Below are 22,889 nucleotides of genomic sequence, written 5' to 3' on the forward strand. Positions count from 1 at the left end.
GTTATGGTAGTATGAGCCAGAGCAGCGTCGTGTGCCGTCGTGCTGGTCGTTTAGGCTCGGGGAATTCCCAAGGTTCGGAAAAAAGGCGAATCAGACCGCAGACCTCGAGGAGAAAGGGCGAAGAGTCTGCGATGGCGCCTCGGTCCCCGGAAAAATCTTCACAGTCAGACAACGAATACTTACAGCTATTTAGAATAAGCCGGTCAGGTTCTACCCCCACTTGCGATCTGGCCATTCTACCGACTGTGCCCCGGGACAGCATCGGCGGATTGCACAAGCATTGGATTCTCCATCCTGCAGCCAACCGAGTCAGTTCACAGTGGCACCGCGACTACGCCGCTTATGGCACCGCGACGCCGGCTTCCTTGTCATCGATCGTCGACATCCGGACGTCTTCAGGGTTGTTCTTCCGCTGGATCGGTGTTCTGACCCGTTCACCACCTTCGATCGAGATCAGTGGGACGACGGAACTTCATTCAGCTCCACTTAGCACTTCATTCAGCTGGAACTCTGTCGAAGGGGTCCTCAAGAACCAAGTAGATAATAAAGACAGTATTTTTTGTTTGTGAAATATGTTGAAGAAGATTCCGGTGAAGCCACTAGCACCTGCTACAGGTATGAACTGAAGGTCTGAACTTTGTGAAGTTGAGGAAGACACTTCGAGGTTCTCGATTCTTTCTTCGAAAAGAGGAGTGTCTTGAATTAAACCTGATAGAGCAGTCGAAGATCCTTTGACAAGGTTCATCTTGGAATAGGACATTCACCTGATCGTCTACACTTTCTAAATTACTCCCAATCAGTGATCAATAAAGTTTCAGTAACTACTTTGTATTGGTTCGAGAAGAAAGGGGATCATTGTTCACTGTAATCAATCGATCTGCAAGATACGGAAGCTGTTCGAAGAGGCACCATCGGTTTCGCTGGGGAAACACCTAAACTGGTCTGTGTGCGCAGTCTGGCCACTTTGTGGATGCTCGATTGTGATAATCAAGGGGGTCGTGGCGAAGTGGTCCAAGTGGAATCTTCCAGGAGTGGAGGTCCAGATATTGTGGATGATGAATCGGTCGGGTTGTTTATAGTGAGCCAGCGGATTCGTGCGATGCAATTGATTCGGGGAGACTAGCTTGAGGATTTGTTGTTGTCAATCGTCTAGGAAGTTGAGGAACGAGGTCCACCGTCGTTGGAACGTGTTGCAGGTTAGTGTGCATCGAAATCGAGTGGATCGAAGGGAGAAGGGGAGTTGACCTATTCACGTGGGAATGAAATGGCGGGAATACGCGTGGATATTGTTGCGCGTACTCGTCGAATCCCAAATTAATCGAGCACTGGAAAAAGCTCGCCGGAAGACGAAGATATTTATCTTTCGGACAGTGTCTTAAAATTCTTCTGTTGCATTTTGTATTGTATCTTTTACAATATAAAATGGATTAAATGAAAGGGTCTTATTTCGTCTGAAAAGAGCTGAGTCAAACTTACGGACTGTTTTCCCTTGATTGTTAACACAGTTTTTCAATCTTACAAACACGCAGGTATGTTGAAAACCCTATAGAATTGTAAACGACGATTTCCAAGTTCTCCGCTGAGTGATTTAACTCGTCGCGTCTTGGTAACAACTTCTTGGCATTGAATTGTATTCGTCGATCCTCGGTGCATGTTGAAAAACGATTTCATTTACGAAATCAGGTGACTGCACAAATAGAAAAATAAGTGAACGTCGTCTTTAGAGAGCGGATTTTATGCATTCATGACAAAAATGAGTAGGTGTAATTTAAAACAGTGGAAACATTAGAAGGATTTCAAAATACTATTTCAAAGAAAGTTCTAGTTCGCTGCAATTCAGGTGTTTAGACAATTTTTTGTTTTGCCAATGAGCACCGCCGACGGGATTCCGATTAAATTGAGTTCGATTATTTTATTCGCGATCTCGATCACCGTCGAACACGCAATCACGCGATCAGACAGGGAAAAAACTGGAACGCGAGGAAAACTGGACACAACAAGCAACATTTTGTTATGTAAATGTGGCATTTAGATATTTGCTGATGAAAAATTATCGATCACAGAGTATATATCAACTTTTGTTTACAACGATTTCTCGACTTGCAACAAAGTGACGATTTCACGGGAAAAAGCAGTATATCGCGGTTTACGCAAATGAAACATAATCATAATCGTATCTAGGTTCTTGTATAATCAACGAAAAAAGCTGTCGCCAGCCGCAGGTGAGAATTAGCCTAATCGTCTCTGATATCCGCGAACGGTACAATGAGGTAGTGTGTTCTTTAATTCAGGCGACCTTTACCGGTCACACTGAAAGAAATGTTCTGCGAATCACGCAAGGGGCACACGTGGATCGCTAGAGGGGAAAACGATTATGCCAATAGGAATCTATGATCGATTGCCGATCATAAATTTGCATTTTCAGTGACCACGATGTCACAGGGAAGCCTTCTTTGAAACGCTTCGCGTTGATTCATGGGTTTCGGCAATTTTTCGGAGACAGATTTATGCAGTTTTTTTTTTATAACGTTCCAAAGTAATTTTATTCGTCCATGTTTTTTAATGCTGATTATACTAAAAAGACGAGTCTTCATATTTCTTCCGTTTGTCATTAATAGACTTTTTTTCGTATTTTTATGTGGACAATGTTTTTCTCAATGTAACGCAAAAGAAGATTCTGTTTCCCTAATTTAAATCGATTAAAAATTAAAAGGATAATCGATTGAAAACGGAGAGGAAGTTTTCAATGAAAGTGTTTCAAAGTACACGGAGATAAAAAGCAAGTGACCAATAAAACATATAATTATTACAAAAAAAAGGTTGTTTCCGTCAACAAACTACCTTGGCGGTTGATTGCTGGTTGCTTTTTTTTACATTTCCCGTGATTCAATGACGCGTGACCTGTTAATAATCATCCACGTTAATGGCTGTTCGCCTCGATCTCGATCCTCTACCTACCGACTGCAAGAGCGAATTTTATGACAGCGTTCAGGAAGCCTCGACGCAAATTCTAATGAGCATCGTCGCGCATTCCTCGAACGCCTGGCGATGCAACCGGTCGCAATGACAATAAGAAATGCAATCACGAAACTGCCCGGGGAATTAGATCTTTATTGGCATAACGCAGTTTCCGGGCTTTTCCTTACGTAACGAACCGCTCGGGACGCTTTTTTCGTACAATTGTGAATAACAATCTTTGAGGCACGCAAACAATACATAACGCATCGACATAACAAGTGCAGAAGAACGATTCTAGCGCATCAATTTTTTGAAATACGAGGAAAATGAATTGACCGTGGGAATAAGGGAATGAAAGGGAATATTTCATAAATTGTTGAACCGAAGCTGTAGATTCACCAGAAAGATTCACCTGTTTATGGTCACCTTTGATCGCTTTCCATGTCTCTGGAGTTTCGCGTAGACAAGGACTTTTGTGAGCTAGGCTACGTTTCTTTTCCAATGAACTTGCACGCCGCGCCGGCCTCCATAAGCAAGGAGACCGAGGATATTTGTCAACCCGCGTTGACCAGCGAGGTCGCAACTTCTTACAATTCTGCAACCGCGTAAACACGGTCTCGTTTCTTATGGTTATTCATTAGAACGCTTATTGCTAACTCCACGCCGCTGTGATATATTTGTTGACAGGATCGTTGTTGCGTTTGCAAATTTTACGAGGCACGAGGAAACCATTTGGAAATGTTATAATTGCGATCTATTGTTCATTTCATTATTATTCAAGTTATCAGAATTCAGATTAAAGCGGGGTGAACAATGTTGAGAATAGAAAGTTCATGAAGTCCTTAAACTTTGGACAACGGTGGAGTAAACAATTTTATAAAGACACATAGTATTTATAAATTACTCGCTGCCAGTAGTCACTTAATGGCTCTACATATATTTTTCTCGTTGGAGTTCGATTCCGTTTCTATTAACTACTAGAGGGGAGTTGTTGCATTTTATGGTGCGCATTTTATTTTTCCGTACGTAACGAAATAAATTGTAATCGAAATTAACTAACTGGCGAATGTTTACAATGTCAATTAATGCAAACAAACGTCTCTATTGAAATATTAATTAAAAGCTGCGACGTTCTATTGAAATATTGATTAAAAGCTACGACGTTCGTTTTTTTTTTTTGTTGTATTGAAGTATGATTCTAAAAGCACTTTTAGTTTTTCCCGAATTTTCCATTTTTCCGTGATACTTTTCCAATTTTTTTAAATCTAAAACACCCTGATTCGAACTACAACGAACAATTAAAAAAAAAATTAGCCAAATCGGTGCAGCCGTCCTCCCGTGATGTCGTGACCAACGAACAGCATTTGATTTTTATTATTATAGAAGATTTAACGTATGTCGCGATGACGACGGTTTCTTCTGAAACGTATAAATAATCATGCCGACTGAAATATGCATATTGAAATTCACCGGCGCGTTAATACCAAGTTAATCGAAAGTAATTCCGTTCGAAAGGTTTAGATATCACAGTTTCGAATTAATTAGGCTCATGCCCGATCGCTGATCGCCTCGAATGCTGGCAAAGCTTGTGCAACCTTCGATTGCAATCGCCAGAATTTTTCATGTAAACGTAACTTAGGCTAATACGTACGAGTGTCTAAAATATTTCACGTCTCTACTTCATTTGTATTCGCGATAATAAAATGGCACAAGCGTGTTCCGCTTGTTAGTCAATTCGAAAATATTCGATGACACGAAAACGGTGAACTGCAAACCTGAAATGTTAGATAAACAAATAGAAGATAATAAATGACAAGAAACATCCGAAACTGTGTGTGGCACTTGACATTTCAACTTTTCCGAATATTTACTTGAGCCTAACGCTCGCAAACGGAATAATATAACACTAAATTGGAAGTCACATAAATTCCCTCTACATTACCCAACACAAATCTTTCTCTTCTCTAAATCATTCCGAATTCTTTCATCCTATTAGGTTTATCTATGAACGATCAGTCGCCAATGAAATATTTTATTCGTTCGAATCCGTAAAATATTTATTTATTTACTCGAACGCAAAATGTCGGGGTCAAGTTCTCACGTGTGGTACGCTGTCTGGCCAGAGAAATGTTAAAATGTCGCAGACACGGTTGCATCATGATTATGGAAGCGACTGATGACTCGACTACCTCGTAATTAACAAATTTCACGATGCTCGTGTTTCACGCTGTCTCGACGGTTCGTTGAATTCGAAAATAAATCGTTCTCGATGCCGTTGCACAACCCCCAACTGCATAATGAAGACACGGTCAATGAAAAGCTGCGTATTCGAGTCTTTTGTAATAAATTCATTAAATCAAACGAGAATAAGATACATCAATCATTAGAATCGTTAAACTCATTAAGGAAAGGCATCTCCTCGACGAAGAAGATATCTCGAATAAGTCCATTCCATAAAATGAACAAATTATTCGAAAGTGTGCTACACCGACTGTACGAAGTAAAACGAGCACTTAGAAGTCCAGGAATGTATCAGATTATTCAACAATAAATAAACTGAACTGGACACGGTGGAAGGTATATGAATAAATTATTTTCACGAATTGCGTGACCCTTGTTTCGCCGACTGGGTGTACAAACGAGCAATAACCGAAGCGGCTGTAAACTGGGTCACCGGTTAAATCCAAACAAACGCGCACGACTATAGCATGTCCAATTTGTATCGGCGATCGGAGCATGATTCCCGGTTGCGCAACAAGGTCGGTCAGTTTTTCGAAAACGAAAGTGGAAGTGAAAAGGGCGTGGGTTCTCTCGGAACGATGCTATAGTCAAGCCAGGGATCGAATAGCGCGAGATAGTCTCGGGGAGAGGGAGTCGATTGCGCGTGTTCTAAACCGCTTCACCGGCTGGCTGGACCAGCTGGCCATAGGTGAGAGTTTGTTACGACATTACGTCACAGACGAATTACAAGACAGCGATTATTACGTAGAAACCGGTGACGATTACCTCGCCCTTCGCGATTATGGAATCTTACGGGCTGACCAAGCCGTCCTGTGGATCACCTCGATCACCGTGATGGACGTTGTCCTTCTGTAAACGAGATGTAACTACATGTCGTTACTTTCAAGTTGCTCTCGAGAATTTCAAATGAGGATCATTTCTTTGGCGAGAGTTTTCAGAAATTTGTTTTCAACAGTTGGTACAGTCTCGAGGTACTTCTGGAGGAGTCTCGAGGAATCCTCTGAAAGATTTTGTGGACTCACCATGATTTTCGAGAACCGAGACATTTTTGTTGACTGAATATCATTTGCGCGAAACAGCAACAATTTAACAAATGAATAGCAAAAATTGTAAGAATCTGCGATTTAAATGAATCACAATGCCTATAGCTTTTTTATGCAACAAACGATTTACATAGATTTACGAGATACATGTTTGAAATTTGCATTGCAGGCACAGATAAAAAGTAGAACAATCAATTGCGGCCGATAATCATTTAAAAAGATAATTACGGCTTCAACAACAAGCTGTTTGGTTCAATTTTGAGATAGTTATTCGTTCGTAAAATGTGTACGAATACTTTGTACACTCACTGTAGATATTATCAGCAGTATGCATCGTTCACCGGCGATAACGATTCGCGAAATAGTTGAGACGTTTAGTTGAAACGACTAGCATTCTCTGTGTGGTCGTTTGTGAGAGTGCACGTGGGGACAGGCGAAGCCATAGTCGAGATCACTTTTACCTGCCGGTGCCTCTTACTCACCTGCTATTCATACTAGGAAGTGTCTAAGACGTGTATGTCTGAGATTTAAACATCGAATTTCGTGAAACGCGCGCCGCTATTATGGTATTGGCTTGATTCACGATAGACTGGCTGGATTCTTGAGAAACCGACGGCGTCATGAACAAATTTCAAAACACGAGAAAAATCCGTTAAGAAATGATCATCTACCGAAAACGAGACGAACAATTTTCAGCATATCGTGGCCTTGTTTATGGCACGATGGACGTTTGCATAATAATTTGTTATCTTTGCAGAAATGGAGACCGCAAATCCTCCGTCAACGATAGCCGCCACCTCCTTGGAGCTGAAAACAAGGAGGGCGCAGTTTCAAACGCAGTCTTCGACTTTGGATACAAGAAGAAGGCACGCGGTATGCGTGCGAAGAGCCTACAAAAAGTATGGGCCTAAAAGTAACCCTAACATCATCCTGGATGGGCTGAACATGACTGTGCCGAAAGGCTCTATGTAAGTTTACTCCAATAAAATGACAAGTCATCCAAAGGAATCATGTCCTGCGAAAAAGTCCAAGTCCAAAGAATACCAGATCGTGAAATATTTTGTAGCAGCCATGCGATGTTCTCTGTAGAAAATGGCGTTTGTCTTTGACGTTGAAGACTCGATGACGTCAATTCTTCCTTGTAACGAACAACTTGAATTATTTTCTTGTATTGGCACGTTTTTGCTGTTCTGTGTACTGCAAATTGATGTTACTCTTTTTCCAAGGTTTTTTTTCTCGTCTATCACTGGATAAAAATAAAGTTAGCATTCTCCGATGTGCAATGACATCGTAAGATTTGAATCTAGCATAGTTGAAGGTGTGAATACCGTTTCGAGAATAGGACAAAAAGGCCATAAAATTTCGAAAGGCCGGTTTTTAAAATGGGCAAAGTCCGCGCGCGACATGTATTCACAGAAACGCGTTATTCATCGTTGCGCGCCTTCATATTTCTGCTGGCTTAGTCGACCGTTTAGCGTTGTCCGGCACTGTATAATTAATTTTCAACCTCGAGCTATGCTTCGAGCGCAAAGTTCACGCGTGTAAATATTTGCTAGGACGATGTGACGCGACCAAATACATACAATTTCATTTTGTTATCTACTTTTCCACTTCTCTGGACAATTACAGATTTACGCAATAAATGTCAAACGTGATTCATGATCTCAGAACCGATAAAAAGGTATGTGTATTCATTATCGATTCAGCTCTATGGATCTGATACATCCAATTTAAACATACAGTGGATGTACAAAGTATTCGGACACTTTTTAAACACGAATCACTTTCTCAAAATTGAATCCAATAGCTTGAGTATTTTTTGAGACGTTAGAACGATTGCTACTACGCGTAACTACCCATAAATGTTGAATCGTTATTAAAATAATCAGATTTCGATGAAGCCACACACGTCGAATTCATTCGAGATATATTCAAATATATTTCTGTGCAGATATGGTCTACTTGGTGCGAGTGGTTGCGGGAAGACAACGTTGCTATCATGCATCGTTGGTCGGAGACGCTTGAACGCGGGCGAGATCTGGGTTCTGGGTGGTAAACCTGGTTCCAAAGGGTCTGGTGTTCCTGGTCCGAGAGTAGGCTACATGCCCCAGGAAATAGCATTGTACGGAGAATTCTCTATACGAGAAACTTTCATTTATTTCGGTTGGTGCGCTGGAATGACGACAGAGCAAGCGGACAACAAGCTGGAGTTTCTCGTCAAGGTAATTTCTCATCTTACCCTAATCAGCCTGCACGAGGTAGATACGTTCAACGATTTCAAAGCAGCCGTAGGCTGGCATCTACCTGGAAACACCTTCAGATCCACAAATCCGATCGTTAGACCCGGAAACGTGTCTAAATGGATTCTCTGCGATGGTTCCAGCAGTGTACCATCTGAAAATGATAAAATTCAACGTAGTTAGTTTACTCTAACATAAAATGAACTGTTACAAATTGCAACTACCATAAATATCTGCAGGTCCAGATGCATTTGTAAACGAGTTTTCTTTCGCAGCTGCTGGAGTTGCCATCGGAGAATCGGCTCGTGAAGAACCTGTCCGGTGGTCAGCAAAGGAGGGTGTCCTTCGCAGCAGCGTTGCTCGCTGATCCGGAATTATTAATCCTGGACGAGCCGACCGTGGGCGTAGATCCTGTTCTCCGGCAGAGCATCTGGGATCATTTGGTGCACGTGACAAAGGACGACAACAAGACGATCATAATCACCACTCACTACATCGAGGAAACGAGACAAGCCTCCATCATCGGGTTGATGAGGGGTGGGAAATTTTTAGCAGAGGAGTCGCCGACCAGGCTAATGGAAATGCACAACTTGGACACATTGGAGGATGTGTTCCTGAAGCTGAGCAAACGACAGAACATGGGTCTGAGAAGGAGGAGCAGCATTCTCAGCAGTGTCACCGGCGTTCCTCCGGAAGTCGTACGTTATTGTCGATACATTGTTGTTCGACTACTGCGTGTTTATTTATTTATAGCGTTTCCTGATTTCCTAGGATGCCGATGACGAGATGAGCGGAGAGTTTGGCGATAACGTCAGCGTCTCCAGCAGAAGGAGGAGCATAGCTGTGAACGATGGAAACGTAATTAGAATCTTCCTTCTTGTAGAGTTACAATCTGATTAATTTTCATCGCTGCGATGCGGCATTCCCGTGATACGTAGTACCTTTTGACTCGGCGTCGTTGTTTAAGAATTTACAGCTTTCCTGTGACCATATACACAGGAGGCATTTAATCGTGAAATTCTTCGTAGAAATTTCGTTGTTTTAATAGTCTTCGTTGAACAGGTGCCGGAGCTACCGCCGGAAGAAAAAGGCACTTCGAAGTTCAAGATGATCGATGCAATGCACATGAAGGCTCTCGTGTGGAAGAACTTCCTGTGGATGTGGCGTAACGTAGGGTAGGTCAGGTTTAAATAAGAAATATATACGTGCTCCGGAAAACAGTCTATCTAATGTGTATCTTCGTTGTTTCTTCCAGGATAATGCTGTTCATCATAGGTCTCCCGGTGGTCCAGATCACCCTTTTCTGTCTCTCGATCGGCAAAGATCCAACAGGCCTAAACATAGCGGTAGTTAACCACGAATTGAACAACAGTATGGAACCCTGTATACCAACGGAAGGGTGTGACTGGCACAAACTGAGCTGTCGGTTTCTTGATCATCTCGAGGAGAGATCGTTAGAGTTTCGACCGTACGATAACGAGGCTGATGCGAGGAACGCTGTTGCACGAGGCTGGGCCTGGGCTGCCATATCTTTCCCTGCGAACTATAGCGAAGCGCTTTCCGCGAGAATCGAGGAAGGCAAGGATGCTGACGAGTGGAGCATCGCGTACTCTAATATGTTCATCACTATGGACATGTCCAGTGAGTGAATGATTCCGGTTTTAATATTAGTAGCGTCGCGAGCATTTCAAATGATTCGCGTGCGCTCTCTTACATAAGCTGCGAACGTGCATTTATGGAGATTCAGTTTCAGTTTTTGCTGTAACGCGCCTCATTACCGAATCTATCGTAATAATTTTTTTTTATTACCGAATACCGAATAATTATTACCGAATAATTTTCAGTTCTGATTCGGCGATAAGGAAGTTCTAAGAGTTCGTTTGTATAAATATCTGTTGTAATAGATCATTTATATACTATATGTTTTATGTGTTTTTTTAGATCAGCAAATTGGCCTGCTGCTCCAAAGAGACTTATACAACTCCTATCGGGACTTCGCTAAAGAACTGACTGTAGCTTGCAATTACAGTAGTAAATTGGCAAGCGTTCCTGTAGACGTAAGTCAAGCTGTACAGAAAATAATAATTGAATTAATAATTTAATTAATTAACAAAATACTTTGCTCTGTCTAGTTCAAAACACCCATCTACGGTCCATTGGAGCCGAACTTCACGGATTTCGCAGCACCGGGAGTCATCTTAACGTAAAAACTAACATATATTGTATACTAAACCATTCAGAATAGGCTAAGCTAACGAACATAATGTTTCAGAATAATCTTCTTCCTGTCCGTCGCTCTAACTTCCGGCGCCATGTTGCTGGAAAGGAACGAAGGTCTTCTGGAGCGATCTCTAGTATCTGGTAATGAAACGAATTGGTCAAACATAATAATACGACAGTGTTCAATACAGTATAGTTATTTTTTCATTCGATCGACAGGTCTCACAGGAACAGAAATTCTCTTCGGCCAGGTCATAACGCAGTTCGTGGTGATGATAGGACAGACAGTTATGGTTCTAATTGTTTCCTTTGCGTGCTTCAAGATCACTTGCGAGGGAGACATTGGTTGGATCAGTGTGCTGACGATTCTAAATGGATTGTGTGGCATGTCCTTCGGTAAGGACAATTTATCGTTGTCCTCTCATACTTTTCTTTTCTTGGTGAATTTCATCTTTTAATTATTACAGGATTCGTCATTGCCATTCTCTGTGAAAACGAAACAAGCGCTACCTACATGGCAATGGGTTCTTTCTTGCCCATTGTCATGTTGTGTGGCATCATTTGGCCCATCGAAGGGATGCATGTTATTTTGAGGTACATCAGCTTCGTCCTGCCTCTGACGAAAAGCACAGAGTCCATGAGGTCCATGCTAGCTAGAGGGTGGACCATAAACAACCCGTCTGTCTACAATGGCTTCATCTCCACGTTAATCTGGATATGCGTATTCATGACACTTTCGATACTGTTGATTAAATTTAAGAAAGGATAGAGCCGTGTACATATACGAAGAACGAAACAAATTGATACCGTCTGAAACCCAGTTTCCGGGGAAATAGTCCCGTACATATATAGTGAACGAAAATAACAAGTGAATTGTGCGAGTGCATTTGCCTCTGTAGAGTTGTTTTATGACTCGTGAAATATTCTTGAGGATTGTGTTTGAAGTATTTATATAAAGATCCCGGGGAAAGGAGTGAGTGAATTGTGCGTCGGAAACGTAACATGTTCTTTGCTCAACGTGGTTGTATTATATTTATTCTAGGTATTTTTTCATACTAGTAAGGAATAGTTGTGGTACTATTTTGTATATGCGATGCGATAGGATATCTTTCAGTCGTGTTTCTATGGAAAGACGATGTACACTGCTTACATGATCGGTAAACGTACTCAGGTACACATCTTTTTATAAGTTGATTAAATATTAGACGTGAATGTATATATATACGAATAAATTTTGATTAGCGAGATATATCCGAGTAGAAAAGAGGATTATAATGTATTTGAAAAAATACAGAAAATCAGTGCAGTATATTGTACAAATCATATTTCCATAATTTTCTAGCCGAGAGAATAATCATTTTAACCACCAAGTCCTGCGACCGTAGTCGCGCCAACATAATGGACAGGTCAGAGCGAAATCAATCACCAGGATTCCTCTAAAAATATTTTAATAGAAGTCCGCAGAGGTTGGTAAAAAACAATCGCGATAAAAAAGGCGCATACAGTAAATTGATATCTTTTTAGAAAACAGTCTCGCAATAATCGTACAGAAAATCCATGATGCGTATGAAAATGTAATATGGTATGGTGACAGCACTGTTCGAGACGCGTGATTTCATTTAGGCTTCAGTTTTGTAGTTTCTTTTTTTCTTTCAGGAAGAACGGCCGTTAGCGTGAACTTGTTCCGATTTTTAGTTTCGAATCGTCTCGAATCCTTTTCCTCCCCCTCTCATAGTCATGCACGGAATCGGTTCAGAACATTGCGCGATGTGTCCACGACGTTCCGAGGATGATTCCAATCCTGAAGGATTTCAGGGCGAACCGCTCCTATTCTTCTCTGAGCATCAGATCAGAGAACTTTATTCCTCATGCGTCCAAGGCTCTCTATCTCGGTCTCCAACACGTCTCCACGCTGAAAAAGCAATCACGCATTAATTAATTTTATTCTGAATCATTTCCTTTTCAAATTATCGTTAAAAAGGAGTTCAAGGTACCTTTAAATACTCAGGTGGTTTACGTGTGAAGCCCACTCCGGCCGGTGTACCAGTTAGAATCACGTCTCCCGGTAACAGAGTCATGAACCTAGAAACATAGTTGCACGTTCAGGCAGTTGCAAACCAATAGCAGTAAAAGTAAAGCATGAAGGTCTGGCAAGGTTGAACAGGTTACGTACTGTGAAATGTAGGCAACGATTTCATGGGGTTTAAAGATCAGTTCGTTGGTGTTGGCATCCTGTTTAATGTTGCCGTTCACCCAGGTTTTCACGGTCAAATTGTCGATGTCGCCTATCGACTCCTTGGTGACCACAGCCGGCCCAAGCGGGCAGAACGTGTCCATGGCTTTGCCCAGAAGGTACTGGCCGCCGTTTCTCTTTTGCCAATCCCGCGCTGTGATGTCTTGCGCCACTGTATAACCGAAAATACAATCCTCGCCTTCGTCATTGTTCAGTGCTTTACACTTTTTGCCGATTACTATCGCGAGCTCGGCCTCCCAGTCGACTTTCTGCCGGAAGAATGACAACAGAACGATCAATAAACTGAAAAATATGGTAAATCTAAAAGATGGTAGGTAGTATACATAAAAAATATTTCGAGAGAACAATGAAAATGGAATTTTCCCCGCAGCCTCGGCCGATAAAACAGAATGTTTAGTCTACTGACTAAATTGAAAAGTCGCGAAACGAGTCGACCCTCTCTTTCTCTCACCACGCCGGAGAGGCTACTATTAATAGTTCGCGAAAGTCCGTTAACACGTTACATAATCGATGCAACTAAATATAAACGGTCGCTGCTGAAACATAGAATGAGCGGGCTGGCGCCATTGCAGACTCAGATCCCGTGATCGCTCTTGAACTTACTTCCGAGATCGAGGGTAACATGACGTTGTCGCGTGGCCCGACGATTGTGCTGGGGAATTTGCAGAAAACTACCGGACTTTCTGGCGTGGATGCACCTTGCTCTTTGCAATGACCGCTATAATTCAGGCCGACGCATGCCAGCTTGTCCATCTTGGTCACCGGCGCCAACAAATTCACCTCGTTTTCCGGTATGACGCTGCGTCCCTCGGCCACGATTCTGCAAATTGCAATCTCTTCAGTCATACGCTCATTCATTTCACGCTAAACCTACCACCTCGTAAAGATATTTCCAAGGAAGATGACTGAATAAATTTTATCATTCAAACGCGTCTCCTACTAGAAATTATGCAGACTCCAAGCAAATTCAATTATGTCAAGGTAACACGTTCGACGGCGAAACTTCAGCGCACATGCTACTTTTAGCGCTTGGTAGATTTAGTATTAAATATTTTACGAAATTCTATGTACAGATTAGTGCAATCCAACCATTGAATTAGTGCTCGATTAATTCGTCATCATTATTAAGAGAAAAAACAGCACTGACATTAATTGTTTCAATAAAACTTTGAAGCAAAGCAGTACCTACAATATTATAGTCATCGTTTAAGGGTTAATTTAAATATTAAAAACCATGCACAGATGTTTGTAAGTCTGTAGTTTTACAAGTTTGCGGTACATTCTGTTTTCGTGAACTCTATGACCACGTAGAACATATTCCTGAGTGATGTAAAGAGATAAAATCGGAATTTCCGAATAAATCTTATCACCTGATTGGTGATCATTATCTCGGGGCCCCGGAAACTTTAGAGAGTGGGGAATGACGAAATAGTATGACGTAGCATAAATATCACAAGCACTTTGTTTTTAAAGTAATTAGCGTAGTCGAAGCGGAGCCACTTCAGCATTCTCTGACCGAAGCTTCTTTTCTTGTAGACAACCAACACTTGATTTGTGTACCACTCGAAATAAAATTCTTACGATAGAATAAGTAGAATAAAAAATAAATTCGATGCAATACTGCCTTTATAATATCATATTAAAAGTTGAAATGGGAATGAGGATTAATGCAAGGCCGCCTGCTGGTTGTTTCAGCAATTATCACAGCAGGCGTACTTGAAGTTATATTTGGTGCACACAATGGCCCATTGAGGACCACTATCGTTAATGAAAGAGGATCGAACAGGGCGCCATTATGACGGCTCTCATTTTCCAGATACATAAAACCATCCCTTCCTGTATTAATTCTCCTTCTGGAACACAATTCTGGAACTATTATACCAATCTTGACCAGGACACCAGCTGTGCCTTGTATCGTCAAATAAATTCCTACCGAGTAGAAGCCTGAATCATTAGAAACTAGAACTTTTTGTTTACTTAAAAGTTAAAACAATGTGTTCGGTTTCCGTTCCACCTGCGAGTCACTCGAGGACTCGAACATATGTTCACCATATCAATAACCATTGTTTATAAATAAAAAACGCTTAAAGGTATTCCTGATTGGTCATTGAGAACGACCTAATTGAAGAAACAAGCAGTGCAAGCACGCGATAATGTCGTAACCGGATGTGATCGAGTAAACGATAACTCTGAAGAAAGAAACCGATTGGCACTAGTGGTATTCTTAATTGATCAAAATCGATCGTTGTAAAAAATTATCAGAACACGGATGCCGATCTCTCACGTAAAAGATACGTTTATCGTACTGCTTACGGTAGGCTTAAATAGCAGCGTCGTTATCGTTGTTGTCTGAATAAAACCAGGCAATTTTAATTAATCGCGATACGAATGTCACGAAAATCGGCGCGTTAATTGGTTACAAGTTAAGTTGCCCATTCTAGTTTCTATGCATCATACTAAACAAGTTAGGGTTCAAGCAGCAAGGATCATCGAAATACATAGCGGGTGACCTGTTTTCTCGAGGAAGCGAGTCAACTTGGGTGTTCGATAAAAGGTTACGTGTGCCTTCTGTGTATGAACAACAGGAGAATTTCACGATTGAATGTTCACAGACACATATACAAAACAATGCTTTATCAAGGGTGTAAGGTTAAACAAATATCATGTCCACACTTCTGATGGAACCAACCTCTTTATCATATCCAACAGGTCGACTTCGTCTTCCCTGATAAAAAGAAACGGTACATGGTGAAAAATGCGGACACAGATGTTATAAAGCTATCTTTATCGTTAATGCGAAGTTATTTTCGGTAATAACGAACCATCCTGTATATATGCAAGCTTGCCATGCCCATACGGTGCTAATTATGATTAAGTTTTTCCCGAGGCTATCTCCGCTAGTGGTGAACGATCTTCTTGTTTACGCGAAATTTCGTCAAGTATTTACGTCATTTGGTTATCAATCAATGGGCCAACGCGGCGGATGCCGATAAGGAGTCACTTATCGCGAATTTACCCCATTGTTCAGGCATCCAGCCACACCTACCTTTTAGCCTTCTTCAAGAGGTCATCGCCACCTTCCAAGAACTTCTTCAACGAGTTCGGAATCCTCGAGTCCACAGCCGACACAGCGATTATGTCCCCACCCTGTTTGAGCTGCACCCCCAAGTGCTGGGGTCCGCCATTCTTGCCGACGAACTGCACAAACCTGCAGGAACAATCGAAAAATACTTCTCTAAGTGGATAAACATTAATCAATCCTCTTAAGGATATTCTGGAGGTACAATGGGAGACAAAAGTACATATATTATTGGCAGTGCCGTAACGAGGGTATGAAGCGCCTGTGGCAAGTGTCCAACTTGCGCCTCCTCATAACCCAATAATGACAAAAAAATAAAAAATTTTAATGTAATGTTCATTGAAACAGATCTACAAAACGTATTTTTAAAATTTTAATATAGGCCCACAGAAAAAAGTTGTAAAATGGATCTTTTAGTATTTTCTCTACAATTCCGACCAATTGCAATTTCCGAAAAAATTTCTTTTCACATCCTGTAGTGAACCAAGTGCTCTAGCTTCCGAAAAAAGTTTGAATCGTATAGTCCAATATTAAAAAGATTATAGCGTTTTTTAGAGCGTCCGAATATTAATGGGACTCACTGTGTAGGTATATGTTAGAATAATATAATAAAAACATAAAACAGCGGTATTCTTTGCTTTGCGCCCCAAACCCAGTTGCGCCGGTGGCGGGCGCCTCTTTCGCCACACCCTCGTTACGGCACTGATTATTGGAAATGAAAGCCATTCATGAGTATATTTTGCATTAAACTTTTACGAATACTTGTGCCCTCTGTAGCTATACATATTCAGTGGTCTACACTTGTCGCGTTTCCATGCTAGTGAGAGACAACACGATAAATTTGACGTTTTGTAACAGTTTATAATTTTTTGTTCTGTAACTGTTTAGTGAATCCTAATAAATTTTGAACATAATTAATTACATAATTTTTACTGCATATAAAAAAGACTGGAGTTTCTAGTTGCGTTTTTTCAAGGTTTAAATGAAGAGGAATTTTATGAATTCTCCATAAGAAGACGTGTTAAAATGTGCGAACTTTAAGTTGTTATAATTCTTAAACGATGCAGTGAATCGAACCCAAACTTTGGTAATTGCATATTAATTTAGTAAGAATTATATCTTGTGAAATTTTTAAAAATTTTATTGCGATTTTATATACCTCCAGAACATCCTTAATATTAATTGTTGTATTCGTTCGACTGTGCTGAACTACTATATACATACTCCGCTAACTTGCAATATATTGTCAACGTGTTTTTCGATCAAGTTCCGTTGTATCTTTCAAATAAAGTACTAATTAACGGAATACAAATAATCAAAGCTCGCGCTTGACCTGGCGAATATAAACATGCGAGGTTTTATCAGGAATAATTTTTCGAAAGGCAAATATTCCTAATGAAATGATAACTCGGTATCTAAAGGTTTATGATAATTCTGACCTTCTGCATATGTGAACACATTGAGATAACATTGTAACATAGAGACAGATATACATATATATATTCCGAAAGGTAATAGAAAAATATGTGGTTTAGTAAAAACATTAAAAATCGAGAATTTCTATGGCTAAACGATGTCAGAAGTGAAACAACCATTTCACGCATCGATTTCGAATTTCTGTTATGATTACATTACTCTAAAGTAAGATTGAATTTTTTATTTTGATTACAGCTTGAATACCATGGGAATTCACGTTTATCCGTTTGATTTCAATTTCTCGTTGAGAAAGATGTTTATATACCTCTCGGGATCGTGTTGTGTAGTACATTCTTGACATTCGCGACACGAACCCATTTCTCGCATTAAACAGGTTCCCGAGAAAGCGAAAACAAATTCTTCGTCGTGAACTTGTCTCAGATGAAGAGCAAAATAAAACAACAAAGCTTATCGTTGTAATTCGCGTGGCTTGAATTCGAAATGTATAGATATTTTAAAACGCTGCCCGAGTATTTATTTTCAATTATAAAGGATTTTTCATTCGTCCATATTCTACATAATCTAACCGATTGTAAATAAAAATATATTGCGTATTTATAAATATTTTCCATCAATATTTGCGAGCTGCTTATATTTATACAATTACATGCACTTGTACAAAGATAATACATGGATTTATTTATTAGCTTATACGCGCTTATCAACGTTAGTCAACAGTTTAACACACGGTAAAGTGGAGCGATCAAATGAAAGTGATTTATGTCTTCGTAAACTTCATTAGTTTTACAGCAAAATTTTATTTAGGAATCAACGAAATTGTTCAGGATTGCCTACTTATCGTTGCGTAATTTTTGCGAGAAAAATCAGTCTCGCGAATGAAAACATTCGCAAACATCCTGGATAATTTTATCGCGAACTGTGCTGCCACCTATATCACTTCGAACGCGTGCTCGGTCAACATAAATGAAGGCATATGTGAAAAATTATGTAAGCAATTACTTTATGGGGGCCGATAAAGAAAAATTAATGTGACCGTTATCCGTGAAACCTAATTAGGCGTCTGGATTAGTCGATCAAAGCAATTTCTTTTTATCTCATCATCTACACCCACTGTGCGTAAAATGATCTCAAAATTATCGCTACTGCAATATTTTGCATTTGAACAAATTAAGTTCGAATTCTACACGAGACCTATAGCTTGTCGTATTAGTACAACTCAAAGACTTGATTTTCCAGTTAGATTTTTAACTTTCAACGAACATGGACGCCTTTTAGTAGTATCTAATCCGATGAGAGCCAATTTCATTTTTATTAATATTTCATCAACTCCAGTGAATTTCGCCTGGAGATACAAAATGATTACGCTGATCGAGTCAATTTTCAGCTCCGTCCTCCTAAATTCACGTTATGTAGCTTTTCGACAGCATGTCTGATTCGCCGCTAAGTTCAGCGTGCTCTCTCAGTGAACGTGCAAATTCAGGGGCTTTCACAGTAGATCAGTAGATGACATAATTACGTTTGATCGAACGAATGCGGGTGTTGGAATTAATCTGACTAATGAATTTTCTTTCGCGCCGAACTAATCCTCGAATCTCATTGAATCGATTCCTGCAATTCGTGTATTTTCAACTGCAGTCAGTGACACCGGTAGACCGATTATCGATCAGGTGCAAGAGTCTTACGAGAACCTGCCTCGAATTAGTCTTATAGGGCAGTACATGTACAGACGTACAGTCACCGGTGGCTATCGATGTATTGTAAATTTGTATTAGTGTATTCGGCACGGCATGACCTCACCGAATACATCGGCGAACCAGCCCACGTTACCGTGAGAAATTGCGTTCGCAAACGCAGCCGCATTTATTAACAGTAAAAGCCATTTTATCCGAGCGAATCGATGTCCAGTCGCCGCCACAGCGTACAGGGTAGCAAACGGGAAATCGTGTGGTGATTTCAAGCAGAGGAACGCGATAAAAAATTCCGCGCGAAATTCGATCATCGGCAGTGTATTAGAGCACCGGCTTCGTTTACTTCATTAGGCGCATAGATACACCGTTATCGGTTCGACATCCTTTACGTTTCGACTCACCTCATGTCGAGTGTTCCGCTCACAGAGAAATTCCTCACGAGAACGCTGGTAATGAAATGCGTGTTGCTCTTGTCGGCGCACGAGTTTTTGAACGCGAAGCAGGCCCTGCTAAGCAATCGTAGTTTCACGCGATAAGGCATTTTGCTAAATGCGGTCGTGCTGCTTCTACGTGAGAAAAAAATCCTGTGCTGTCGATAATATATAATCTCTGTTCTCGTTGATCAGAAAAAGACAGCCGCCGGTGAACTAATAGAGACAAAGCATTCGCCGCGAAGGACGAACTACGACTGAACACGTTACGCCACTCTAGCGTTCCTCGAATCATGGTGGGGCGAGCCACGTGATGTCGGCAAAAAAGTTTCTTCGGCTTCGAAAGTCACCGATGATCGATCCTACCGTGATTATCTACGAAAATAAACAATCCACGACGTAGTCTTCAATCATATTTGCTAACGTATCGATTCTATCCAGAAAACGGATTAATCGATAATTGATTTGACAAACGTGAGCTTGATACTAGTCCGGTACCGGTGTCCTTCCGGTTCGGACACGATCAAACTTCCGGAATTAAATCAACATTAAATGAAATTTCTACTTTGTAACTCTGTCAAGTCCTTGTTGAATTATTATTTATGGTAAATGCACATGTTAGAATGAATTGTACTGCGGTATGCATTTATAAATGAAATTCTATATCTATACAGCAGAGACATTTAGGGTATCGGCTTCCTTCTCGAGTAAGGAAATTCATCGCGTGTGTGGTATGGATTGTACGGATCCTCTGGGTAATAGTGAGGCCTTCTCCAATATTTTGTCACCATCTTGTCCAATAGAAACGATTGCGTCGCATTTGTAAACACGTGTTGTCTCAGTCTGCGTTTCCGGGACTCCTTCTTCTTCCACAGTTTCGAGTGGCGACCGGCCTTAGTTCTAATCCACATGCCCCTGCGATTGAATGAAGCGTGTCAACAGAGATCTCAAGTATCATATATCGTCGTTTCTGTTATTCCTTACCAGTTTAGTCTGTAAAATCGTTTAAGTACAGCTTTGCAAGTTTTCCTTTTCCCTTTTCTCCTGGAGAACTTTGTAATTGTTCTCACCGGTGTTAGACTAGGTGAAATAGTTGAAGGAAGAACATTTCCTATATATTCCTGACTGTAAATTTCATTAAATTATTAACTATATTCTTGCTTGGTACGTTACAATTTAAATAATCATACCATGGCACTGCTTTCGGTTCAATGCTGCCGATGTTGTTCCATCTGTTGATAATCGGAGAAAGTGCTCCGAAATATCTGTTCTGTGCGTGCAGCGCTAGAGGATGTTGTTTCAAGGAGTTTGTGATAGCAGCGACATTGGCACGAGCGACAATTCCTAGAATGTATAAAGAAAAACAAAGATCATTATCATTTCTAGTAACTAGAGTGTAATAAATCACGTGTAATAAATGAATCCAGATCTTGATCTGGTACCCGTGTATTTACATTAGAAAATAGAATGCGTAATTACATGTGTACTAAGGACGCGAACACTTAGCAGCAATTGAAACGTCTTTATCCCAAGAAATGTTGTAGAAGAGAAAAGAAAATTTGGCTACATTTATTTGAATGCTTAAACATTAATTACAAACGAAACGGATTTTACTTTGTTTAAAAAGAAACGCGTAACATTCATATTTGTTCGACTCTGTTCAAATCTTCATCACGAGTTGTATCATTTTCTTTACAGTTACAGTGATTAAGACGTCTTTATCCTGAAAATTGTCGTAGAAGAGAAAAGAGAATTTGTATTTTTATTTAAATATTGATTACGAACGAATCAGATTTCACTTCGGCTAAAAAGAGAGGCGTAGCATTCATATTTATTGACTCGTTAAAATACGGCACAGGGTTAATTCGGTGCTATTTAGTTTGAACGCGAGGTTTGAATAAGCGCGCCCTCGGCCCAATTCCGGCGTTTCTCACTGTTCACCGAAATGGCTCCGCGGTGGAACCGAACATAACCTAGAAGACACGAACTTCGAGCGATTAACGCGCAACGATTTATCGAATTTGATCGAATAATGGCTTAAAATGAAGCCAACGAACTATTCTTTGGTCAGCGAGAGCTACTGGTGGTAAAGCGACAGAGAAACGGAGAGTACGCACCTCGAACCGCGGTACTAACAATACGCAACATTCTTCTTTTCGTGCAGTCAGTCAGTGACCAGCTGTTTTGTGCCGTCGTTCCCTTTTTCCTTTGGCTGCCTGACCGGCCACCCGAAAGATGTTCCGAATTGGATTAAAATTTCCGTGCAACGGTGTAAATAGGGTATGTAAAGTAAGTACAAGAGAAATGTACGTGTTCGCGCGTGTTCGTTGTTCTGACGACAGGCGAGTCACCGAGAAATTATGAACGGAATGTGGGTAAAAAGTACACCTCGCCACGCAACTGTCCGACTATTGTCGCGACGTTTCACCTAATAATATTTCGTTTGCCGTTGTTGTTTCTCGGGATCTTTGAGAGAAAAAGTGTGTGACAGCTGCTGGAATTCGTGATCGTGCCGCGTCGAACGGGTTTCCGCGAGTTGTCAGTGAATATTCTCGTCGACAAGACCAAGGTTGCGCGCCTCGTGTGACAAGATGGCTTAAATTTAGGAGCTTACATAATTCCAGACGATCTCATTGACACCGTTGTCCTTTCAGATCAAAAAACACGGATCCTCCTCTAGACCCTACTTGTCAACCAAGTGCTACGAACCACGTACACGAGTCAAATGCGAATCGGAGTGGAGGTAAGCGAACGAACTTTCTGTTTGTTTGTTCGCAGATTTTTACAATTGTCAAACATGTCATTACGTGCAAACCGACAGAACTCTCTCTTCTCGTGTTTCTCCACCTCTTCGAAAGCCTATACCAATAGAGAATGATACGTTTCTTAGATTTCCTAAGTCATCTTTGGGTTAGGTTTTGTTTTAGGTTATGTTTGGCACAAATATCTTGATGGAATTTACTAAATATTCTGTTTTCCTAAAGCCCGTCTTATCTTCATCTATGTTCTCTGTGATTGTTCAAAATATTCTACATTGATTTTATCAAGAATGTTTTTATAATATTTATATTCATCCAGTTATTACCGCACTAAAAATAAACATTATGTATTTCATTGCACACATCTTGCATGTTATATAGAACAGGGGAGATGAGAATATTTTATGTAAATTCAGTTGTATGTTTTAGGTTTTTCAAGGATGTTAAACTTACGTCCAGAATATCTGGACATAGGTACTCAACTGACTCGTCCAAGAGGTATACAGAATTTAAACCTAGTTGCATTATATTGTTCTCGT

The 22,889-nt window shown here is 40.6% G+C and overlaps 4 protein-coding genes and 1 long non-coding RNA gene across 10 annotated transcripts in view; 2 read left to right on the plus strand and 3 right to left on the minus strand.

Moving 5' to 3' along the window:
• The first annotated feature begins 306 nt into the window (after nucleotides 1–306).
• Nucleotides 307–11,951, plus strand: LOC143219092 (ABC transporter G family member 23). Of its 2 annotated transcripts, none has more exons than XM_076444895.1 (12): nucleotides 307–1,196; nucleotides 7,000–7,210; nucleotides 8,194–8,464; nucleotides 8,758–9,180; nucleotides 9,254–9,340; nucleotides 9,545–9,657; nucleotides 9,738–10,123; nucleotides 10,424–10,539; nucleotides 10,615–10,685; nucleotides 10,755–10,843; nucleotides 10,922–11,098; nucleotides 11,170–11,951. In XM_076444895.1, the coding sequence occupies exons 2-12, from the start codon at nucleotides 7,002–7,004 to the stop codon at nucleotides 11,469–11,471; spliced, it is 2,244 nt and encodes a 747-aa protein (XP_076301010.1). In that variant the 5' UTR covers nucleotides 307–1,196; nucleotides 7,000–7,001; the 3' UTR covers nucleotides 11,472–11,951. The 2 variants fall into 2 exon arrangements, with proteins under 2 accessions (XP_076301010.1, XP_076301011.1); XM_076444896.1 differs by lacking the exon at nucleotides 307–1,196 and adding an exon at nucleotides 6,625–6,756.
• LOC143219113 (uncharacterized) lies at nucleotides 8,375–8,832 on the minus strand. The gene is made up of 2 exons (XR_013011241.1): nucleotides 8,707–8,832; nucleotides 8,375–8,636 (listed from the first exon to the last, which is right to left on the minus strand). It is a non-coding gene; the product is annotated as an uncharacterized LOC143219113 (long non-coding RNA).
• A 182-nt stretch (nucleotides 11,952–12,133) lies between the features above and the next one.
• LOC143219099 (oxaloacetate tautomerase Fahd2a, mitochondrial-like) lies at nucleotides 12,134–19,842 on the minus strand. Of its 2 annotated transcripts, XM_076444935.1 has the most exons (7): nucleotides 19,562–19,842; nucleotides 16,003–16,164; nucleotides 15,646–15,681; nucleotides 13,560–13,776; nucleotides 12,876–13,204; nucleotides 12,697–12,784; nucleotides 12,134–12,614 (listed from the first exon to the last, which is right to left on the minus strand). In XM_076444935.1, exons 1-7 carry the CDS (start codon nucleotides 19,699–19,701, stop codon nucleotides 12,552–12,554), a joined length of 1,035 nt encoding a protein of 344 aa, XP_076301050.1. In that variant the 5' UTR covers nucleotides 19,702–19,842; the 3' UTR covers nucleotides 12,134–12,551. The 2 variants fall into 2 exon arrangements, with proteins under 2 accessions (XP_076301050.1, XP_076301051.1); XM_076444936.1 differs by lacking the exon at nucleotides 15,646–15,681.
• A 307-nt stretch (nucleotides 19,843–20,149) lies between these two features.
• On the minus strand, nucleotides 20,150–21,841 carry LOC143219107 (large ribosomal subunit protein bL35m-like). The gene is made up of 4 exons (XM_076444946.1): nucleotides 21,709–21,841; nucleotides 20,782–20,935; nucleotides 20,576–20,716; nucleotides 20,150–20,506 (listed from the first exon to the last, which is right to left on the minus strand). Exons 1-4 carry the CDS (start codon nucleotides 21,737–21,739, stop codon nucleotides 20,275–20,277), a joined length of 558 nt encoding a protein of 185 aa, XP_076301061.1. The 5' UTR covers nucleotides 21,740–21,841; the 3' UTR covers nucleotides 20,150–20,274.
• Nucleotides 21,731–22,889, plus strand: part of LOC143219093 (MICOS complex subunit Mic60-like) — a 73,903-nt gene continuing 72,744 nt past the window's right edge. For 3 of the 4 annotated variants that reach the window (XM_076444900.1, XM_076444898.1, XM_076444901.1), the window contains exons 1-3: nucleotides 21,740–21,880; nucleotides 22,246–22,334; nucleotides 22,780–22,848. In XM_076444900.1, coding sequence (XP_076301015.1) covers nucleotides 21,827–21,880; nucleotides 22,246–22,334; nucleotides 22,780–22,848 — 212 coding nt within the window. In that variant the 5' untranslated portion in view covers nucleotides 21,740–21,826. Of the gene's footprint in view, nucleotides 21,881–22,245; nucleotides 22,335–22,779; nucleotides 22,849–22,889 lie in introns of all 4 variants that reach the window. The other variant, XM_076444899.1, reaches the window with a different exon arrangement.

This window comes from Lasioglossum baleicum, unplaced genomic scaffold (assembly GCF_051020765.1).
Source record: "Lasioglossum baleicum unplaced genomic scaffold, iyLasBale1 scaffold0021, whole genome shotgun sequence".
In the NCBI taxonomy this organism is placed as follows: Eukaryota; Metazoa; Arthropoda; class Insecta; order Hymenoptera; family Halictidae; genus Lasioglossum; species Lasioglossum baleicum.

Bases quoted from the DNA above. Each gene is read 5' to 3' on its own strand.
- LOC143219092 (XM_076444895.1), top strand. From the start codon at position 7,002: ATGGAGACCGCAAATCCTCCGTCAACGATAGCCGCCACCTCCTTGGAG. The intron at 9,181-9,253 runs GTACGTTATTGT...CTGATTTCCTAG, and splicing joins CCGGCGTTCCTCCGGAAGTC to GATGCCGATGACGAGATGAG. The intron at 10,686-10,754 runs GTAAAAACTAAC...ATAATGTTTCAG, and splicing joins GCACCGGGAGTCATCTTAAC to AATAATCTTCTTCCTGTCCG.
- LOC143219107 (XM_076444946.1), bottom strand. From the start codon at position 21,739: ATGTTGCGTATTGTTAGTACCGCGGTTCGAG. The intron at 20,717-20,781 runs GTATGATTATTT...TGAAATTTACAG, and splicing joins GAACCGAAAGCAGTGCCATG to TCAGGAATATATAGGAAATG. The intron at 20,507-20,575 runs GTAAGGAATAAC...ATTCAATCGCAG, and splicing joins CGATTTTACAGACTAAACTG to GGGCATGTGGATTAGAACTA.
- LOC143219099 (XM_076444935.1), bottom strand. From the start codon at position 19,701: ATGCCTTATCGCGTGAAACTACGATTGCTTAGCAGGGCCTGCTTCGCG. The intron at 13,205-13,559 runs GTAAGTTCAAGA...TTCTTCCGGCAG, and splicing joins TGTTACCCTCGATCTCGGAA to AAAGTCGACTGGGAGGCCGA. The intron at 12,615-12,696 runs GTACCTTGAACT...TTGCTTTTTCAG, and splicing joins AACCACCTGAGTATTTAAAG to CGTGGAGACGTGTTGGAGAC.